This window comes from Phyllobates terribilis, unplaced genomic scaffold, assembly GCF_046119375.1.
Source record: "Phyllobates terribilis strain yellow unplaced genomic scaffold, ASM4611937v1 Scaffold_4__5_contigs__length_816908805, whole genome shotgun sequence".
NCBI lineage: Eukaryota > Metazoa > Chordata > Amphibia > Anura > Dendrobatidae > Phyllobates > Phyllobates terribilis.
The window spans coordinates 174,651,272-174,671,844 of NW_027362764.1; the positions used below are offsets into that span (position 1 = coordinate 174,651,272).

At 43.5% G+C, this 20,573-nt stretch overlaps 1 protein-coding gene across 6 annotated transcripts in view; it reads right to left on the reverse strand.

Annotated features, from left to right (window-relative positions):
- TBC1D5 (TBC1 domain family member 5) overlaps positions 1 to 20,573 on the reverse strand; it is a 741,959-nt gene that overhangs the window by 349,100 nt on the left and 372,286 nt on the right. For all 6 annotated transcript variants that reach the window (XM_073677953.1, XM_073677948.1, XM_073677951.1 and 3 more), the window contains one exon: positions 13,563 to 13,671. In XM_073677953.1, the coding sequence (XP_073534054.1) occupies positions 13,563 to 13,671 (109 nt within the window). The remainder of the gene's footprint in view (positions 1 to 13,562; positions 13,672 to 20,573) is intronic.

Below are 20,573 nucleotides of genomic sequence, written 5' to 3' on the forward strand. Positions count from 1 at the left end.
TACCATATATAAGGACAGGTCATGATCATGGGTCAATAACAATATATTTGTACACACACGCAAACAAAATGTGTCATTGGCCAATATTATAATAAAAGTATAATATTGTGTACTTAAAGGGGCTGTCTGGCCTTAGCCTACAAGTCTGCAGTCACAAAAACAGGATGGTTTTATTTGGCCCTCGACACCCTATGTGGGGCCATTATTCTGTATGGAGGACTATGTGGGGCCATTATTCTGTATGGAGGACTATGTGGGGCCCATTATTCTGTATGGAGGACTATGTGGGGCTCATTATTCTGTATGGAGGACTATGTGGGGCCCATTATTCTGTATGGAGGACTATGTGGGGCCCATTATTCTGTATGGAGGACTATGTGGGCCCATTATTCTGTATGGAGGACTCTGTGGGACTCATTATTCGGTAAGGAGGACTATGTGGGGCTCATTATTCTGTATGGAGGACTATGTGGGGCTCATTATTCTGTATGGAGGACTATGTGGGGCCCATTATTCTGTATGGAGGACTATGTGGGGCCCATTACTCTGTATGGAGGACTATGTGGGGCCCATTACTCTGTATGGAGGACTATGTGGGGCTCATTATTCTGTATGGAGGACTATGTGGGGCTCATTATTCTGTATGGAGGACTATGTGGGGCCCATTATTCTGTATGGAGGACTATGTGGGGCCCATTATTCTGTATGGAGGACTATGTGGGCCCATTATACTGTATGGAGGACTATGTGGGACTCATTATTCTGTAAGGAGGACTATGTGGGGCTCATTATTCTGTATGGAGGACTATGTGGGGCTCATTATTCTGTATGGAGGACTATGTGGGGCCCATTATTCAGTATGGAGGACTATGGGGGGCCATTATTCTGTATGGAGGACTATGGGGGGGGGCATTATTCTGTATGGAGGACTATGTGGGGCCCATTATTCAGTATAGAGGACTATGTAGGGCCCATTATTCAGTATGGAGGACTATGTGGGGCCCATTATTCAGTATGGAGAACTATGTGGGGTCCATTCTTCTGGATGGGGGGATATATGGGGACCATTATTCTCTATGGAGGACTATGTGGGGCCCATTATTCTGTATGGAGGACTATGGGGGGCATTATTGTGTATGGAGGCCTATGGGGGCCAATTATTCTGTATGGAGGACTATGTGGAGCCCATTATTCTGTATGGGGGACTATGTGGGGCCCATTATTCTGTATGGAGGATTACGTGGGGCCCAATATTCTGTATGGAGGACTATGTGGGGCCCATTATTCTGCTTGGAGGACTATGTGGGGCCCATTACTCTGCTTGGAGGACTATGTGGGCCCATTATTCTGTATGGGGGACTATGTGGGGCCATTATACTGTATGGAGGACTATGTGGGGCCCATTATTCTGCATGGAGCCCGATTTTCCTGAGTGTGCTGAGCTGCAGTACGTGGCACATATGTACGTGGCGCACAGTTACGCATCATTCTCCAATCAGTTTTGTTGATGCTAGGTAGTAGGTCCTGAACAGATGATACATTGTATGTATTATCCTAAGGACAACCATTATTGTATATTGCAACTTGAATGCCCACATATATTTATTGGAATCCCATCTATTAAATGAAATAAGTGGTCTAGCTATGGCACTCATCCCTAGAGGATAAATGGGCAGCATATTAGTGAAAACAGATCAAGTAATCAATGAGTGAACTGACATTGTGAGCTGTAGGGGAATTCTTTATAGAGTAACATGTCAATGCTTATGCTCATGCTCCGCGTGACTGTGGTGTTTAGTGATGAGCGAGCACTAAAATGCTCGGGTGCTCGAAGCTCGAGTCGAGCACATTGGAATACTCGGGTGCTCGACCCGAGCAAGGAGCCCAATGTAAGTCTATGGGAAACTCGAGCATTTTTCTGGCTGTCCCCCCCGGCGGTCTGCAGAAGGTCAAAAATTGCCCAAATCGAACAGTGCTCAATTAAACGTCAGGTAGGCAGGCACAAAATATAGGCAGACAGGCAGGCAGGGTATATTGGAGGGTGCATGAAAAACATAGCAGGGCACTTGGAACACACTAGGGCCCTCCGATTTTCATGCACCGTCTCTTTAAAAAAGCCGGCCGGCAATTCATCAGTGGCATACACCGGTACCCGACAATTTAGAACAGAAAGAATAGAGCATCACACATAGATTAGATAGATATTATATATGTGACTGACATGTTTCTAAGTACAGTGACAGTGTTGGTTACTGTACTTGTCATTTAGTGTTAAAATAAAGGATTTATTAAGAAAAAAAAAAATAATAGTGTTTTCATGCACCTGTCTCTTTAAAAAAGCCGGCCGGCAATTCATCAGAGGCATACATCGGGGTGTCATATAGACGCCTCTCCATTACTAACCTGGGCTTGATGTCAGCTGGCATTATAAGCTGACATCAACCCCAGCCCTATTACCCCACTGACACCGCTACAGGGCAGTGGAAAGAGCGAGGCTAAGTGCCAGAATTGGCGCATCCTATGGATGCGCCATTTCTGGGGCGGCTGACCGCTGGTGTTTCTAGCCTGGGAGGGGGCAAATATTCATGGCACCCTTCCTGGGCTATTAATATCAGCCCCCAGCTGTCTGCCTAGCCTTTGCTAGCTACTAAAATAGGGGGGACCCCACGTCATTTTTTTTTGGGTCCCCCATTTTAATAGCTAGTAAAGACTAGGTATTCAGCTGGGGGCTCATATTAGTAGCCTGGGAAGCTCCGTGGGTATTACCCTCTTCCCAGGCTTCAAATATCTGCCCCAGCCATCTGCTTAACCTCTGCTAGAGACTAAAATTACGGGGAACCCCATGCCAATTTTTTTTTTAATAAATCCTTTATTTTAACACTAAATGACAAGAACAGTAACCAACACTGTCACTGTACTTATTATATATGTGACTGACATGTTTCTATTTATCTAATCTATGTGTGATGCTCTATTCTTTCTGTTCTAAATTGTCGGGTACCGATGTATGCTGCTTCTGAATTGCCGGCTTTTTTAAAGAGACGGGTGCATGAAAACACTATTATTTTTTTTCTAACAAATCCTTAATTTTAACACTAAATAACAAGTACAGTAACCAACACTGTCACTGTACTTATTATATATGTGACTGACATGTTTCTATCTATCTAATCTTTGTGTGATGCTCTATTCTTTCTGTTCTAAATTGTCGGGTACTGATGTATACCGCTGATGAATTGCCGGCTTTTCATGTTTCACTGTGAGCACTGTTCCCATCGATTTGGGCAATCACTGTAATGCCACAACCACCATGGCTGTGACATTACAGTGAGTGGCAGACAATCCCTGCATGATTGGTGCTCTAAATAGTGCCAAACATGCAGGACGGGGACCCGAGCTCCCGCCCGAGCATCGCGCAAGTACTCGGCGAGCTCCCAGCATCTCGACTACTGAGATGCTCGGGCGAGTATCGAGCAGTGGCGAGCATGCTCGCTCATCACTAGTGGTGTTCTCTATGTGATGTCTGCTGTGTGATCTTACCAGTAAGTATTCCTCCTCTGTTAACTCTCAGCCAGACATCTCCTATAATCACTGCTGGCAGTCAGAATGTTTTACTGCCCTCTCATCACATGTTCTGCAGGGATAGGTATTTTTGGAATAATAAATTCAAATCTAAGAAATATTAGTGTTCAGAGAATTGGGAAATTAATCAAACTTAATTCATTTAAAGATTGTTTGTGCAATAATTTATGGTCTTTGCTGAAGTACAGCGTTGTGTGTATTTTTTTTATCTCATTCTTATAAAGATACCACGTGTCTTACCACTCAATATCTAATCATTCATGTAGCAAGTGTGAAGAGGCACGGCGTCCTTCAGAAAACAATTTACAAGACAATGTTTGTATTTGAATTGATGTAAACTAAGTGGAAATAATTCAAGACAAGAACACTATGTTGAAACATCGACACACTTTTTGGTTTGACCAGCGAATAAGAAATATTTTTAAAAGGCTTCGACCGGTTAAAAAGAAAAAAAACATTGAAAAAGCAATGCTTAAAAATACTTGTTAACCAATCATATTCAAAAGTTTATTTAGAATGTTAAGAATGAACACAATGACATCACATCACAGGTCAACAAATACAGTGATGTCATAGTACAGAGACACAATAGATTAATAGTGAACAGGTATATACAGATAATGCATTTCTTAAAATTACAAAGATTTCACGATGCAGAAAGCTATCCAGAAAAGTCTAACTTGACACCTAACTACACAAATTCAATGGTTTGTTGGGTTAACTTTCTGTATCGTAATATGTTTCTTGTGTGTATCTACACTCGTTTTCCAATAATTGGGCAGTGTTAACAGATTGTCGATCACCAGATGAAAGAGTGTTTTGCTGAAATGGTCTACCCAAAGCATCATTATGGTCGGCAGAAAATCATCCTGGGTAAAAAGCACCTGTGCTGCCAAGAACAATGGCATCCTATGTGCACAAAACGATCTATTACTAATCGTACAGTGAACATCTTGCCAATTGGTGGTCGTTTAACACAGTGCGTTTAGATTAATGGGGTTACCCACTACTCAGACAACCCATTCTCAATTACTATAGTCCAAGTAAACTAAAAGACGCCTGTATGCACCTTAAGAGATGGAGTCTAAAGTTTTCTTTTAAGATTTACTACTTCTAAGTATGTTTTACTCATTTTAAAGGGTGATTCCCACAATCACATTATTTTCCACAAAACACAGTAAATGATAATTATTGTTAATTTATAGATCAAGTCCAACATAAAGATTATATATTGTACCTTTGTGTCTTTTGTTTAACCTCCATCTGCCCCTCTATGTTTTTAGCTTCACATAGTCCTATTTTTACACTGCTAAAACTAAATTTCCCAACAGCACCCGGCTTCTCCTCAGTGCTGCAGACTCCTCCTGTCCTCTGGTGTGTGCCCCTGACTAGCTCCACATCTCTGAATTGATGACTCAGAGCTGTGCTGGAAGCCAGCTAACTGATGAATATGTAAAATAGCACAGGTCTATAGCATAGCTCTGCCATAAATTGGATACAGTACTATCACAGTGCAACTGTATCCACCACAGACATCTGGAACATCATCAAGCTAATATATGATTAGAATACATTCTATATTTCTGTACACTGTCTTATCCTGTACACAGCTCCGCCTGAAGGATTTTTTCTGCCGACATCTACATCAACACAGCTGCAACTGTGAGGTTACATCATTTCTCTGTTAGCTGGTTTTCAGCAGAGCTCAACTGTCAAGGACTCAGCTCTGTCTGCACAATGGAGCATGTACTAACTAGGCACTGTAAAGCTGATACAAGCAGGGCTGAGCTATGAAAAACTGTGGAAAATCCATCAACCGCAAAATTCATTAAAACATCACATTTATTTGTAGATTAAAACATGAAAAAGTTAAAGTTAAAAAACATGTTAGAACAACGGATGTGAAACTACAAATGTAAGTCTGTTGATGAAAATGTCAGATGATTATCTTCTGCCATATGCATCAATAGAGCACTTTTTGCAGTTTTCCATCCCTAATCTGTCAGCAACCAGCCATCAAACACAGCTGAACCGTGCTTGTGTTATCTGCGCAGTGCGCCATTGTGGATGCAGACCAGAGAGTAGGACTTGTTGCTCTCTATTGGAAACCAACGAACAGTTCAAAAAACCTCCCAACATTGAAAGAGAAGTTTCTATTTTACGTCAACTTTCCTAACCTCACCCAGTCCTATACATGTGCCCATACAGAAATTTTCCTCCAAGTGAAGTCCATTAACGTTCCAACACAGAACGATGCCGCTTACATGTATCCCTGCAGTGCGACCAACACAGAAAGTATGATGCCCCCACAGTACGTTCTCGTGCACACAATATGATGACCCCACATAGAGTATGATTTTCCCACACTAAGTATAATGTCCTCTAACACTACTTTCCCTCATACACAATATAATGCCTCCCACAGTACAATTCCACTACATAGTATGATGCCCCCACTGTACATTCCCGCACACATGGTATGATGCCCCTAGAGTCCTTTCCCTGACTTAGTATGATGCCCCCCACAGTAAATTCTTCCTTACACATTATGATGCCCCCACAATACATTCCACACACAGAAAAGCGAAAAATCCAGCACGAAATCCAGGTAATGTGAAAAAAGTTAAAACTCCATTTATTGTGAAAAAGTTAAAACAAGACAATGGGACTTAGGAGTCACAATAACATGTTTTGAACTCAGATGTTCTTAGTCTAAGGGCCCCGTCACACAAAGCGACGCTACAGCGATCCCGACACCGATACGACCTGACAGGGATCGTTGCTGCGTCGCTATGTGGTCGCTGGTGAGATGTCAAACAGTCAGATCTTCCCAACGACGCAGCAACGATGCGGCGACCCATAACAATCTGTATAATAATGCCCGCCTATGTGTTTCTGTGTCTGAGTCGTCAACAAGGTAGTTGGTAAGGTGTCAAACACACCGATGCATGCTACCCAGCGGGACCTCAACGATCAAAGAAATGTCCAGGCCATTTCGACATGACCAGCGATCTCACAGCAGGGGCCTGGTCGCTGCTAAGTGTCAAACGTAACGAGAACGCTGCTGAGGTCTCTGTTGTGTCACAAAACTTGTGACTCAGCAGCGATCTCGCTAGCGATCTCGCTTAGTGTGACGGGGTGCTATAGTGCGACCCATATCCAAAGAAATCAAAGTCAAATAGACACACAAAAGGCAATAATTAGAAACTTGTGTGCTGAGTTTCTAATTATTGTGTGTTTTAACATTTTTCACATTACCTGGATTTCGTGCTGGATTTTTTGCTTTTCTGTGGATTCCACACACACAGTATGATTCCCTTAAGGTATGCCCCCAGTACATTTCCCACACACATTATGATGGCCCCCACAGTTCATTCTATCACACACAGAAAGATTCCCTGATAACCCCAAATAGTATTATGCCCCCAGAGTGTATTGCTCACACACACAGTATGATGCCCCCACAATACATACCCATACACAGTATGATACCCTGACATCCACACACCTAGTATGATGCTGCCACAGTACATTCCACCAGACAAATGATGGTGACCCCACTGCCCTATACAGTATGATGCCCTCATAGTACTCACCCAAAGAACATTCTCCCACACACAGAATGATACCCTCTCAGTCCCGACACATAGTATGATGTTATCACAGAAAGTTCACCCAATACAGTATGAAGATGCCTCATAGCTTTTTTCCACCAGACACAGTATAATGTCCCCCAAACAGTGAATGTAATTATAATGCCCACTACAGTACATTTCACCACACACAGTGTGATGCCTCCCACACACAGTATAATGTCCCCACATTCCTCACACACATAGGACGATGCCCAGACAGTCCCCCCCCCCATGCTCCTATATGATGCTTCCAAAGTCCCTCACAAAATATTATGCCCTCATGCAGAATAATGCCCCAACATTCCCACACATATAGTTTGATAGCTCCACTGTCCACTCCACTCAGTATGATATCTCCAAAGTCCCCCACACAGCATAATGCAATCCACAGCTCCGCCACATGGTATAATTGCCCCCACAGCCCACCACACAGAATGTCTCCACAGTATAATGCCATAAAAGCTTCGCTCACACAGTATGATGCCACCATACACAGTCACGCACACACATACAATTCACACTTATGCTTCACATTTCTGCTTGTTGCTTCTGGGTCACTCAGCATGTTTCTGTACGTACCTTCAATTCATGTGACATTCTTAAAGGGCCTTGCAGGATCTTCAGGGCCTACCTTGACAAAATGGTGAAGCAAGGACCTGTCAGTGCCTTGCCTCACCATTATATTCAACTTATCTGTGTCTTGAATATAATGGTGAGGCAAGGCAAAAATACATTTGAAGTCACCTCCCCTAAGTTGGGACTGTGTCGCTGGATCCGGGACACTTGGGAAATATGGATCAATGATGTAAAAACACACCCATTTAGCAGTGTTAAAGTAGATGGAAGAGGATAAAAACAGGCTGAAAGACTACTGAACAGGACCATACAGTGTACAGAAAAATAGACTGAAGACACTACAAAGCAACAAAACCTGACCAGCACCTCCTAAAGGAATGAAGCAAGAGTGAACAGGTGCAAGCTGCTGTGACTGCAAACCGAAGAGTGCAGCAGTACACTGTATGTGCCAATATGACAAGGGTGCAAATTGGAAGGCTTCCGATCTGCTTCGATTTTGAATCAGTTTAATCAAGAAGACTCTGATGTTTCGTGACAAACATAAATAAAAATATGTGACCTTCTAAGGGTTTTTCATTGGCTTGGAAGCAAGCACACCTCATCAGTGAGGGTGCTTTCACATTGCGTTACGGGACCTGCTTGGTAACCCCGTCAGGGCTTATGTGAAAACCCCCTGCAAAACAGGATTCCGACGCATGCACCAACGGGGCCACAGATCGAACATGCGCTCTGCCGTGCATCATTTTCGGGAGTATACGCTTAATGGAGGTGGACACCCAGAGGCAGTCTACTAGGTCCGAGTGTCCGATTTCAGTAGGCGGACACGTCCAAAAATATGCAAGTCAGAGAGCACATTCACTCTGTCGGCACTATTACAGTCTATGGCCCCTTCGGCACATATGTCTGAATCACGTTTTTTACGACTGAACCCGGGGGATTCAGTCGTAAGCCCTGATAGGGCTACCGGTTATGTGCCAGAACGCAATGTGAAAACACCCTTAAAAAACAGAAGAAAAACAAATGGAAGCATGGTAACACTCACATGGTTGTGTGAATCTAATGCTGTTTTTAATTAGCATTCGATGAGGGGAAGTTAATGTTGGATAGCCAAGGCAAGACTAATAAAGAGAGCTCAGAGAAACTGCTCTATTTGCACCCATGGCTTTAAGGAGGTTTGTCTACACCAATCTACTACTCTTGACATATGGGTAGACAGCTAAAACACCCTTAAATCTGGATTGCCAACCCTCCCCTAATTTTAGGTCTACAAAGAAGGATCCGCTTTAATCTGGATGGTTTGTTTGCCCAAATAAAGTCTATCTGCAGAGAATCAATGGATTTAAAAAGGATCTATGGATTTTAATAGGGAGAGTTTGGAGAGGATATAAAATGCGAGGGAGGATGTTAATTTTGAAAATTTCACATCTCCCAAACCAAGTATAGAAATGTTTAGATGATTTAGCACAATCTTCTCTAATAGCCTGGAGTAAAGGTAAATTGGTCAGTTTTTGAAGTTGCAGATTTTCTGCAAACTTTCTGCACTAATTAGCTAAACTACATCACTTGTGTTTTTTTCATTGCTTTTTTAACATGTGTTCTTATCGCCATGTGTAGGAGAAGCTTTGTGGCGATAAGAATGCATAATGGTAAAATCAGACGCACTAACCAAACACTGATGAAAACTGGATCCAAAATGCTGATGAATAATGTCATTCACAAAAAAACACCCCCTTGACAATAGTGATTTAACCTCCCAACATATAACATGCTGGAGAAAAGTTGTAGGTTCAGTTCACTAAGGCTAGTAGCCATAGTGAAACATATCTCCCCTCACATATAACACCAGTGACTCTGTCACAATGGGTTAAAAATGGGAAGAGGTTAACAATATTATGAAAATGGAAGACATGATTGCACATGATAACAATCGCTTCAAAACTTTTCATCGCCAATGGATATTATTCAGCGAGGGGAATGACCTGGCAATCTGATTGTCAGAAAATAATACTTAAAATAGAATGTTGTGGTAGATGTGGTCTCCTCTGAACTGCTGGATTCATTTCTTCTTTACATTCCTCTAGGACCCACATAATTATTTGGTTCATGTAAGAGCTTAAGATGCACTTTTTTCCTCCAAAATTTTGGAGGAAAGTGGGGGGTGCATCTTATAGTCCGAATATACACTGCTCAAAAAAATAAAGGGAACACTCAAATAACACATCCTAGATCTGAATGAATGAAATATTCTCATTGAATACTTTGTTCTGTACAAAGTTGAATGCGCTGACAACAAAATCACACATAAATCATCAATGGAAATCAAATTTATTAACCAATGGAGGCCTGGATTTGGAGTCACCCCCAAAATTAAAGTGGAAAAACAAACTACAGGCTGATCCAACTTTGATGCAATGTCCTTAAAACAAGTCAAAATGAGGCTCAGTACTGCGTGTGGCCTCCACGTGCCTGTATGACCTCCCTACAACGCCTGGGCATGCTCCTGATGAGGTTGCGGATGGTCTCCTGTGGGATCTCCTCCCAGACCAGGACTTAAGTATCCGCCATCTCCTGGACAGTCTGTGGAGCAACGTGACGTTGGTGGATGGAGCGAGACATGATGTCCCAGATGTGCTCAATCGGATTTAGATCTGGGGAACGGGCGGGCCAGTCCATAGCTTCAATGCCTTCATCTTGCAGGAACTGCTGACACACTCCAGCAACATGAGGTCTGGCATTGTCCTGCATTAGGAGGAACCCAGGGCCAACTGCACCAGCATATGGTCTCACAAGGGGTCTGAGGATCTCATCTCGGTACCTAATGGCAGTCAGGCTACCTCTGGCGAGCACATGGAGGGCTGTGCGGCCCTCCAAAGAAATGCCACCCCACACCATTACTGACCCACTGCCAAACCGGTCATGCTTAAGGATGTTGCAGGATGGAGATCGCTCTCAACGGCGTCTCCAGACTCTGTCACATATGCTCAGTGTGAACCTGCTTTCATCTGTGAAGAGCACAGGGCGCCAGTGGTGACTTTGCCAATCCTGGTGTTCTGCGGCAAATGCCAAGCGTCCTGCACAGTGTTGGGCTGTGAGCACAACCCCCATCTGTGGACGTCGGGCCCTCATACCACCCTCATGGAGTCGGTTTCTAACCGTTTGTGCAGACACATGCACATTTGTGGCCTGCTGGAGGTGATTTTGTAGGGCATTGGCAGTGCTCCTCCTGTTCCTCCTTGCACAAAGGCGGAGGTAGCGGTCCTGCTGCTGGGTTGTTGCCCTCCTACGGCCCCCTCCAAGTCTCCTGGTGTACTCGCCTGTCTCCTGGTAGCACCTCCAGCCTCTGGACACTACACTGACAGACACACCAAACCTTCTTGCCACAGCTGGCATTGATGTGCCATCCTGGAGGAGATCCCACAGGAGACCATCTGCAACCTCATCAGGAGCATGCCCAGGCGTTGTAGGGAGGTCATACAGGCACATGGAGGACACACACAATACTGAGCCTCATTTTGACTTGTTTTAAGGACATTACATCAAAGTTGGATCAGCCTGTAGTGTGTTTTTCCACTTTAATTTTGGGGGTGACTCCAAATCCAGGCCTCCATTGGTTAATAAATTTGATTTCCATTGATGATTTTTGTTTGATTTTGTTGTCTGCACATTCAACTTTGTACAGAACAAAGTATTCATTGAGAATATTTCATTCATTCAGATCTAGGATGTGTTATTTGAGTGTTCCCTTTATTTTTTTGTTAAGTGTATATGTATATTATCGCTGTGGGTGGTAGGAGGTGGGGGGGAGCGGCAGCGGGGCACAAGAGGCAGCAGCCGCCTTCTGCAGCCTACATTGTGCCCGCTGCTTAAGAAAATTAATATTCACTGCTCCCCACGCTGCGGCTACAGTGTGCGCGCTATTAAGGAGAGTGAATGGTCACTGATCCCCAAGCACACAGTCCCGGCGTGGGGAGCAGTGACTATTCCGGCACAGCATCTCACAGTGTGAGGGCGCATGGCAGTGACGCCATGTGAGGCTCACACAGTGAGATCAGTGTCGGCAGCAGAGCAGGATGCAGTGTTGGAGCAGAGAGGAGGTGAGTAAAATTGTTTTGGCTTTTTTTTTTGAGTGCAGCATGATGGGGATCAGAGGGTGCCAAGCATACCAGGAAGAGGGATGAGGGGGCCATGCATACCAGGATGAGGGGTGCCATAGATACCAGGATGAGGGATGAAGGGTGCCATACATACCAGGAAGAGGGGTGAGGGGGGCCATGCATACCAGGATGAGGAATAAGGGGTGCCATGCATACCAGGAAGAGGGATGAAGGGTGCCATACATACCAAGATGAGGGATGAAGCATGCTATACATACAGGCATGAGGAGTGTCATGCATACCAGGAAGAGGGATGAGGGGTGCTATGCATACCAAAATGAGGGGTGCCATGTATACCAGGATGAGGGGTGCCATGCATACCAGGATGAGGGGTGCCATGCATACCAGGATGAGGGGTGCCATGCATACCAGGATGAGGGGTGCTTTGCATACCAGGATGAGGATCAGTAGGTGCCATGCATACCAGGATGGGGGATTGGGGTGCTATGCATACCAGGATGAGGGATTGGGGTGCCATGCATACCAGGATGGGTGATTGGGGTGCCATGCATATCAGGATGGAGATGAGGGCCACGTATAACAGGATGAGGGATATTAACAGAATTGGGGGACATTACCCCTATAACAGTGTCAGCAGCAGACCCTTTCCCCCTTAACAGGGCATTATGACCACATTTTTTGCTTAAATTTATTTTTTCTATTTTCCTCTTCTAAAACCTAGGTGCATCTTATGGTCCGAAAAATACGGTAATTGGAATGTTCTGTTTTCATATCAATGTTGTTAAAACCCAATACAAATATTTAAAGTAAAAAAAAAAAAAAGTATATGGTGGCCTTAAGAAAAGATGCTCTTTAAATCCCTTTTGAAGTCTCCTTGACTAGTAATATCCCATCCAATCCCTATAAGTAGGGGATTTCACAAGAGATTAGACTTGGCCTATGCTTGAGTTGTGTAGTGGCATAGAGAAAACTTCCATCATCAGTGACCAAGCGAAAAGAAACTTTTCAGTCTGAAAAAAAATTAAACATTTTCTTTCAACTAGAAACACTGCTAAGAATAAAAAAGCTACCACGCTAATCCAACCTTAAAAAGATTGAATAAAGTAGTCCCTGAGTTGTGTGGAAAGCGATCCGTCCTGCTCCGCAGCGGTAATTGTATGTTATCAGCAGTGTTTATTTAAGAGGATGAGCATAATGAAAAGTCAGAAATTGCCCCTCGTCAGCATGTCTGGGATACAGGATAACAGGATATGCAAAGTGTTATTAAGTATGACGGAAAGTGGCATGGCTTAGATGGTTTGTGGTATGCCCTTGTATAAACAATGGATGAACCTCCCACCACAATACAACAGGGATAGACAAGGAGAGCAGAAAATGTAACCAGTTGTGTCTCCACTGAATAAACATTAAAAGGACTACAATGTTTATCCTTCTTTTCCTCTAAAATCATTACAAAAAGCAGCTCTGTATAATTTCGACATTCCCCCCCCCATCTTGAAAAAAATAAAAATCCGGCACAAAATAATAAAGGATTCAGAGACAGTAGATTTAGTCGCCTGGAAAATCCTATGACTGCATCAGTAATCTTCAAGCGCATCAGGTAAAATGTTGATACATTGCAACCGCAAACTATAAATAAATATTTTCTCCTTACCTTCCAGCAAACACTCCGGAACCTGCTGCTTCTCAGCTGCCCATTAATCCCTTTCAGACGGATCGCTGCCAAATAATTGCTGTTTACAAAAAGTTCTTCCCATTCTTTGCTACGGAGGTAAATAACACAGATGTATTATATTTAAGAAACATATCATCGGAGCGCTTCTTCTTCGCAACTTGCCAGAATACAAGTAGCATTTGTAATACTTTTTTTTTCTTCAATTTTGAAATATTTTTTCTTTAACAATGATTTTATTTCACGCATAGTTTAAAAACGCATGGATGTCTTTTTTGGACACATTTCTTCTCGGGATTTAATGAATATGTAGATCGCTATAATTATGCCAGATACTGAAATTCATAATGCCTATGGAGGCCATTCCATTTTCTCTAAAATGTTGGGACTGCAGTTCAGTGAATAAACAAGAAAAATGAATATTAATACCGGCACGACCAGATTTCCGTACACAGGCAGGAGAGAAAAGTGCTGGCAGAAATTATCTGAGAGGAACCGGAGCTAATAACTATTAGCTCCTCGATAAAATATTTGGTTTTAAATTGACTTTTTATTTTTTTTTTGTCTAGCCTTAATGATAGACCGGGCTGTTAAACATAATAGAGGACTGCATTACTTAACCGGTAGCGCTATTACCACCGGAACGGCTTACACTTATTTCTACATGAACAGTTTTAAATTTTTAACAGGTGCAGGCATATTTAAATAAAAAAGCATAAAAAATGAAAAAATAAAAAAGCCTGACTGTATAAACTGTTAGGGAAGGCAAGCTTGAGCACCTTGCAGTACCTATGGCTGACTAGATAAACAACCTAAATATGCCTCCCAGGCTTAGACACACAAGGGGCCTAACACCTGTGCCTCATTAATATACAAGTAAATCTGCTCTACTGGGAAACGATTGGAAATTAATTGTCCCAAACCATTTACAGAGTTTGAACAAAAGAATTTCACTTGGATTCTTCTCCGTTGTTGTGTGAATCAAACGCCATGAATGACACATCATCGGCTCGAGGACAATACGCGGTGACCTGACGAGCTGACGCTTGTTAGCAATTAGCAGACACAAACAAGGTAATTTTGAAATAAGCGAATAATTGAAGACATGGTATACTTTTCTTAAAGGATAAGATGTTTTGATTAAAAAAATAATAATAATTAAATGCAATAGCCCAGTGACAACCATGCCATTATTGTAAAAACAAGCAACTTTGCAATTTACCTCTTATGAATAATACTCTCCGTTATGAAGAACAATACTGATCGTTGCCCATTTCCTAAGTTACCGGCTGCTACTGCACTCCAACACTGGTGGTCGGTCTCCTAGGAAGTGAGTGCAGTGCATGCAAGGTCTTTTAGAGATTCCATGCGCTGCCAGATTGTTGATGCCAGCCAGCTTCAGTTCCCCTGCACTCCTCCGATACTGAGGGGTTCAAAGCTGCCTCTTTATGCAGCATCAGAGAATTCACATTTCAGACCAGCAGCTTAACGAAGCACTCCTCCCATCAAAGATTTTATCCTCATAATATATTGCAGTCATAATATTATATAGCACTGTGTACTTACAATTGCTCATTTTGCCTTTCTACCCAGCTAATTCTTCTCTTTTCCATTAGGTTTATGACATCACATGATTAAAAACTGACTAGCTGAATCCTTCTAAGCTCTATGTAGAAACAGGAAGTCTCTTTTCCCTGCATGAGTCATCATTAGAACTACAATTCTACATCACTGCAAAGTCCCTGTCAGCCCAGCTCCACAGCTCTTCATCTCCTGACCCAGCTGTTTCATCCCTCCCCCACTTTGCAGTAATGTAGAATTGTAGTTCTGATGATCATCCATGCAGAGAAAATTTATCTCCTGTTTCTACATAGAGCTTAGAAGGATTCAGCTAGTCAGTTTTTAATCATGTGATGTCATAGATCTAATGGAAAAGGGAAGAATTAGCTGGGTAGAAAAACAAAATGAGCAATTGTAAGTACACAGTGCTGTATAATATGATGACTGCAATATATTATGAATATAAAAACTTTGATGGGAGGAGTGCTTCTTTTATCATACAGCTGATCAGAAATGTCAATTATCAGGCATGTACTTCCCTTAACAATCAGGCAGGAGGCTAAGGATTATAGGGCTCCTGAAGTCAGAACATGGGAAAACTTAAATTGAAGAAAAAGACAACCCTTTTAAAATATGAAAACACAGCTTTCCCCAGAGGAAGAACATCACCGTACGGATATAATTAAAAATGTAGACTACATAAAACTAGGAATGACAGGCCAAAACTGCACCAAATGTATTACACTAGTGCATGTTGCGTGATTTTGGTAAATCTTGCTATATTTGTTAGCCACTTGTCTGTTTCTTATGCCACCTCTTGGCTGACTTATTGTTGTAAAGTATCTGTTGCCAAAAAAATGGTGTCTGCTATTAATAAATGTGATAAATTTATTTTCAACACTTTTAACGAACTATGCAAAGCAAATAATACATTTGGCACATAGTATGTATGCCAGAATGTGAAAGCATTTTGCTTCCCTAATGTCTGTCAATCAACTAGTAAATACCTACAAAGAAGGACCAATCCTGCTAATACAATTGATATCAAAAACATAAAAAATCAGTTATTTTTGGATTAGCTGGGCTTGAAATTCTTTGATAGAGGTGAATAGTAAAGTCACAATATATTAAGTGGGTGATCAAACTGAGTAAAATATTTAAAAAAACAGCTGCCATTGTTCTGCACCACCGACATAACGGTTGCCATTGTTCTGCACCACCGACATAACGGCTGCCATTGTTCTGCACTACCGACATAACGGTTGCCATTGTTCTGCACCACCGACATAACGGCTGCCATTGTTCTGCACTACAGACATAACAGTTGCCATTGTTCTGCACTACAGACATAACGGTTGCCATTGTTCTGCACTACAGACATAACGGTTGCCATTGTTCTGCACTACAGACATAACGGTTGCCATTGTTCTGCACTACCGACATAACGGTTGCCATTGTTCTGCACTACCAACATAACGGCTGCCATTGTTCTGCACTACCGACATAACGGCTACCATTGTTCTGCACTACCGACATAACGGCTACCATTGTTCTGCACTACCGACATAACGGCTGCCATTGTTCTGCACTACCGACATAACGGTTGCCATTGTTCTGCACTAACGACATAAGAGCTGCCATTGTTCTGCACTAACGACATAAGGGCTGCCATTGTTCGGCACTAACGACATAAAGGCTGCCATTGTTCGGCACTAACGACATAAGGGCTGTCATTGTTCTGCACTACCGACATAAGGGCTACCACTGTTCTGCACTACCGACATAAGGGCTGCCATTGTTCTGCACTACTGACATAAAGGCTGCCATTGTTCAGCACTAACGACATAAGGGCTGCCATTGTTCTGCACTGCCGACATAAGGGCTGCCATTGTTCTGCACTGCCGACATAAGGGCTGCCATTGTTCTGCACTACCAACATAACGGCTGCCATTGTTCGACACTACCAACATAACGGCTGCCATTGTTCTGAACTACCGACATAACGTCTGCCATTGTTCTGCACTACTGACATAAGGGCCGCCATTGTTCTACACTACCGACATAACGGCTGTGATTGTTGAGTAGTGATGCAAATATAACGGCATATGACCTCAGTGGCCATACTCCATCAGCATGTAATTAAAAACTGGAGCACAGCTGGAAAGTGCTCAGTTTGGATCGCAGGGGGACAGAATTGGTTACATAGCTCCCCACTGGATATGTATATTAAAAGAGTTGTTCACTACTAGGACAACCCCTTCTTGATCTAAATGCTTGGGGCCGATAAAATAAAAAAGCTTATATTCACCTCCTGTGTCGGCACTGTTCCAGTGGTGTCACATTCACGGTCCCCGTGGTTCTCGTGCGGTTGTTATGACACGTGAGCCCGGTGCGAGTCAGCGCTGGCGTCACTGTTCCCGCCTTCTGTCGAATTGAACATGAAGAGGAAATCAGGGCTGCTGCTGATCTCTGACTTCTTCTTCATGTGAGACAGTGACGCCAGCGCTGATTGGGCGCCAGACTCACATGTCACAACAACCACACAAGAGCCCCAGGAACGCGAGTGTCGGAACTGGCACGGGAGGTGAGTATAAGCTTCTTTATTTTATCGGGGCAAAGTGTGGGATGTGACAAAGAGTTGTCCAAGTAGTGGAGAATTTCTTTAATGAAATCAAATAAAGATAATTAGGCTGCAGCTAAGCAAAAAGTTACCAGCAAAATATTACATTCTTTTCCTACATATGGCAGATACTGTTTTTTTATATTGGTGACGGTGGTCAATTGTGAAACATCTGTAACTTGTTATTCTGGTTGTTATCTTCTAAAATGCACGAGTTTGCTCTGATCATTAAAGGATATTATTTACTTTCCACCTACATCCATACAATTCCAAATCTTTATCAAGCAACATTTGTTCCCATTTCAATAACATTGTTGGGCATTTAATTTCTCTTATTAGAGGGAATGAAAAATGAGTCATCAGCCACACACTATGCTCTTGATATCACAGAACAGTACGTTTTCTAGTTATTTTATCAACAGCCAATTGAAATATACTGCTTACTGTATCTGAACTTTAAAGGGAACATGTCAGCTGATACGTGCTGCCTGATCTGCGGACATCATGTATCAGACGCTGGCTGCATGATTTTAGCCATATATGTTTGACTCTGAAATGCTGCAGCATTTCAGAGAAAAGCATACGGGGACTGAGCCACACTGGAGGCTGGTTAGACTGGCGGGCCTCTATCAGCTTTTCCTCGCCTGCTGCCAGTCATTGACAGGTCTCAACCTGCGTCTGTGTATAGGGAGAGACCTGTCACTCAAGGGTCCACCTAGTCTCCCATACTGCTTGGTCCCTGGTGGCATTTAAAGTAACTTTACAGCATTCAGTACCTTCCTAACGATTGCCATATCCGCCAAAGTTAAAACATCAAGTCTGTAGTGCTTCATATAAGTATGTACATTTTTACATGTAATGATTGACAGTCTGCTCTCCTGATCTACATGTCTCACTCTGGTAATGCCCCCATTCATTTACAATAAGTTCTGGAGGCGGATTCTCATGGAAATCTGTGTCCCATCCATAGAACCGAACAGTTAATTTTCATATTAAGAAAAACATTGGTTTCTCTGGAATAAGAAATAAAGTTATCATTTTATTACATTTTCTATTACCTAGATTCCCATATAGACGGCCTAGGAAGGTTAATCCTACTGACAGATTGCCTTTAAGATACATTTTTGAAGTAGTGGCCCTTCTACTGAAAAACACTGAACTTGTTGCAAAGAGGTCTATTTGAGGGAGACTGTACCTGGATACTAATGAAAGATCTTTGGGGCTAGTGACTGTTATGGGTCCGGGTGGTGGAACCTCTGTGCTTCGGTGCAAGAAGGGACCAGAGGGGCGTAACTAAGTGCCTACTCGGACCAACCCAGGTCACACGGCGGCTTAGTCGACTCCGTGAACCAGGGAGGGACCGGGCAGGTGAACCAGGTGCCACTCTGGGACCGACCTTGTGTGAGAGCAGGTGACTCCCATGGGTCAGATGACAGGAGCTGACCGGTACAGCGGATGAGCACGGCAGGAAGGCTTGAGGGTGATCCGGGTAGATAAGCAGGCAGGTACGGCTGATAGCCAGACAGGTGCTCCAGGTAGGCAAGCTGGCGGGCACAGCAGGTAACTGGCAGGTGCTCCGGGTAGGCAGGCTGGCGGGCACGGCAGGTAACTGACAGGTGCTCCAGGGTAGATAGACTGGCGAGCACGGCAGGTAAACAGACTGGCGGGCAGGACTGTAAGACAGACTGGCAGGCAAGGCTGACAGGCCGCGGGACCTGAGGACTGAGGAAAGTGTTACCATGCAAAACAACAACCTTGCACAGGCACCTCCATTTTGGAGGAGGTGCCTTATATAGGGGAAGTCCCCCAGCCATTGGCCGGGGACTCTTTAGGACGGCGCGCGCGGCCCCTTTAAGAGAGAGGGAGCACGCGCCCTAAGCACAGTGCCCGGGAAGCTGCGCGCAGTGGGTGCCACCGCAGCAGCAGGAGGGGAGCAGGAAGACGCCGGACTGGGACTGCGGCGGTGAGGGGAACGGCATCTCTGCCCGGCAGGAGGCAGAGACGCCGATGCTAGAGTGACCATTTGCCCATATCAAAACTTTGATCACTCAAAAAGTCCAAGATGAACGGCAGAAAGAGAGAGAGTGCCTAATTTCTGGGCAACAAAAAACTCAGTTTGCAACAAAATGAAGCAGATGGTGATTTTTCTACCCTGGTGCCAAAAGAAAGCCACTGCAGGTGTATTGGTTTATTGTCTATATAAATTAGAATATGATGGCTTGGGTTCAAGTTCTGGGACTTCTGAAAGACCTTCCAAATTTTTAGACGTTCCTGGTAGCTTAAGGATTGAAGACTCACATGATGGGACCATCTTCCCTATAGATTTATCTGCACAGAATGCGCTCCTCAGTCCCACTAGCTCGAGTCGCTAGTGATGGGATGAAGCTGATCCAGAAGCCAAGGAACCCTTCTGTGCAAATTTTGAGTCAAGAGCCACCATCTTGGAGAGGACTTGATCTCGGCTGGCATGAAAATCATTCTTTCTATGGGAACTATCAATCACTTCCATTTGGAAAGGAAACATTTTTCAATAGTTGAAGAGGTATTCCAAATTTGTAGAATTTTCTTGTAGTTTAAGGAACGAAAAGACACATAATCGTACCATTTTCTCTGCAGAGTTATCTGTATGGAATGTACTGTTCAGCCCCTCCTGCCTGAGGTCGGTACTGATGGGATAGACCTGAGCCGGAAGCCAAGGTACCCTCTCTGAATAAATTTCAGGTCAAGAGCCATGATCTTAGATAGGACTTGACTTCGGCTGGTATGAAAATCCTTCTTTCCTTGCAGCAGGACAGACTTCTGTTTCAGTTGGA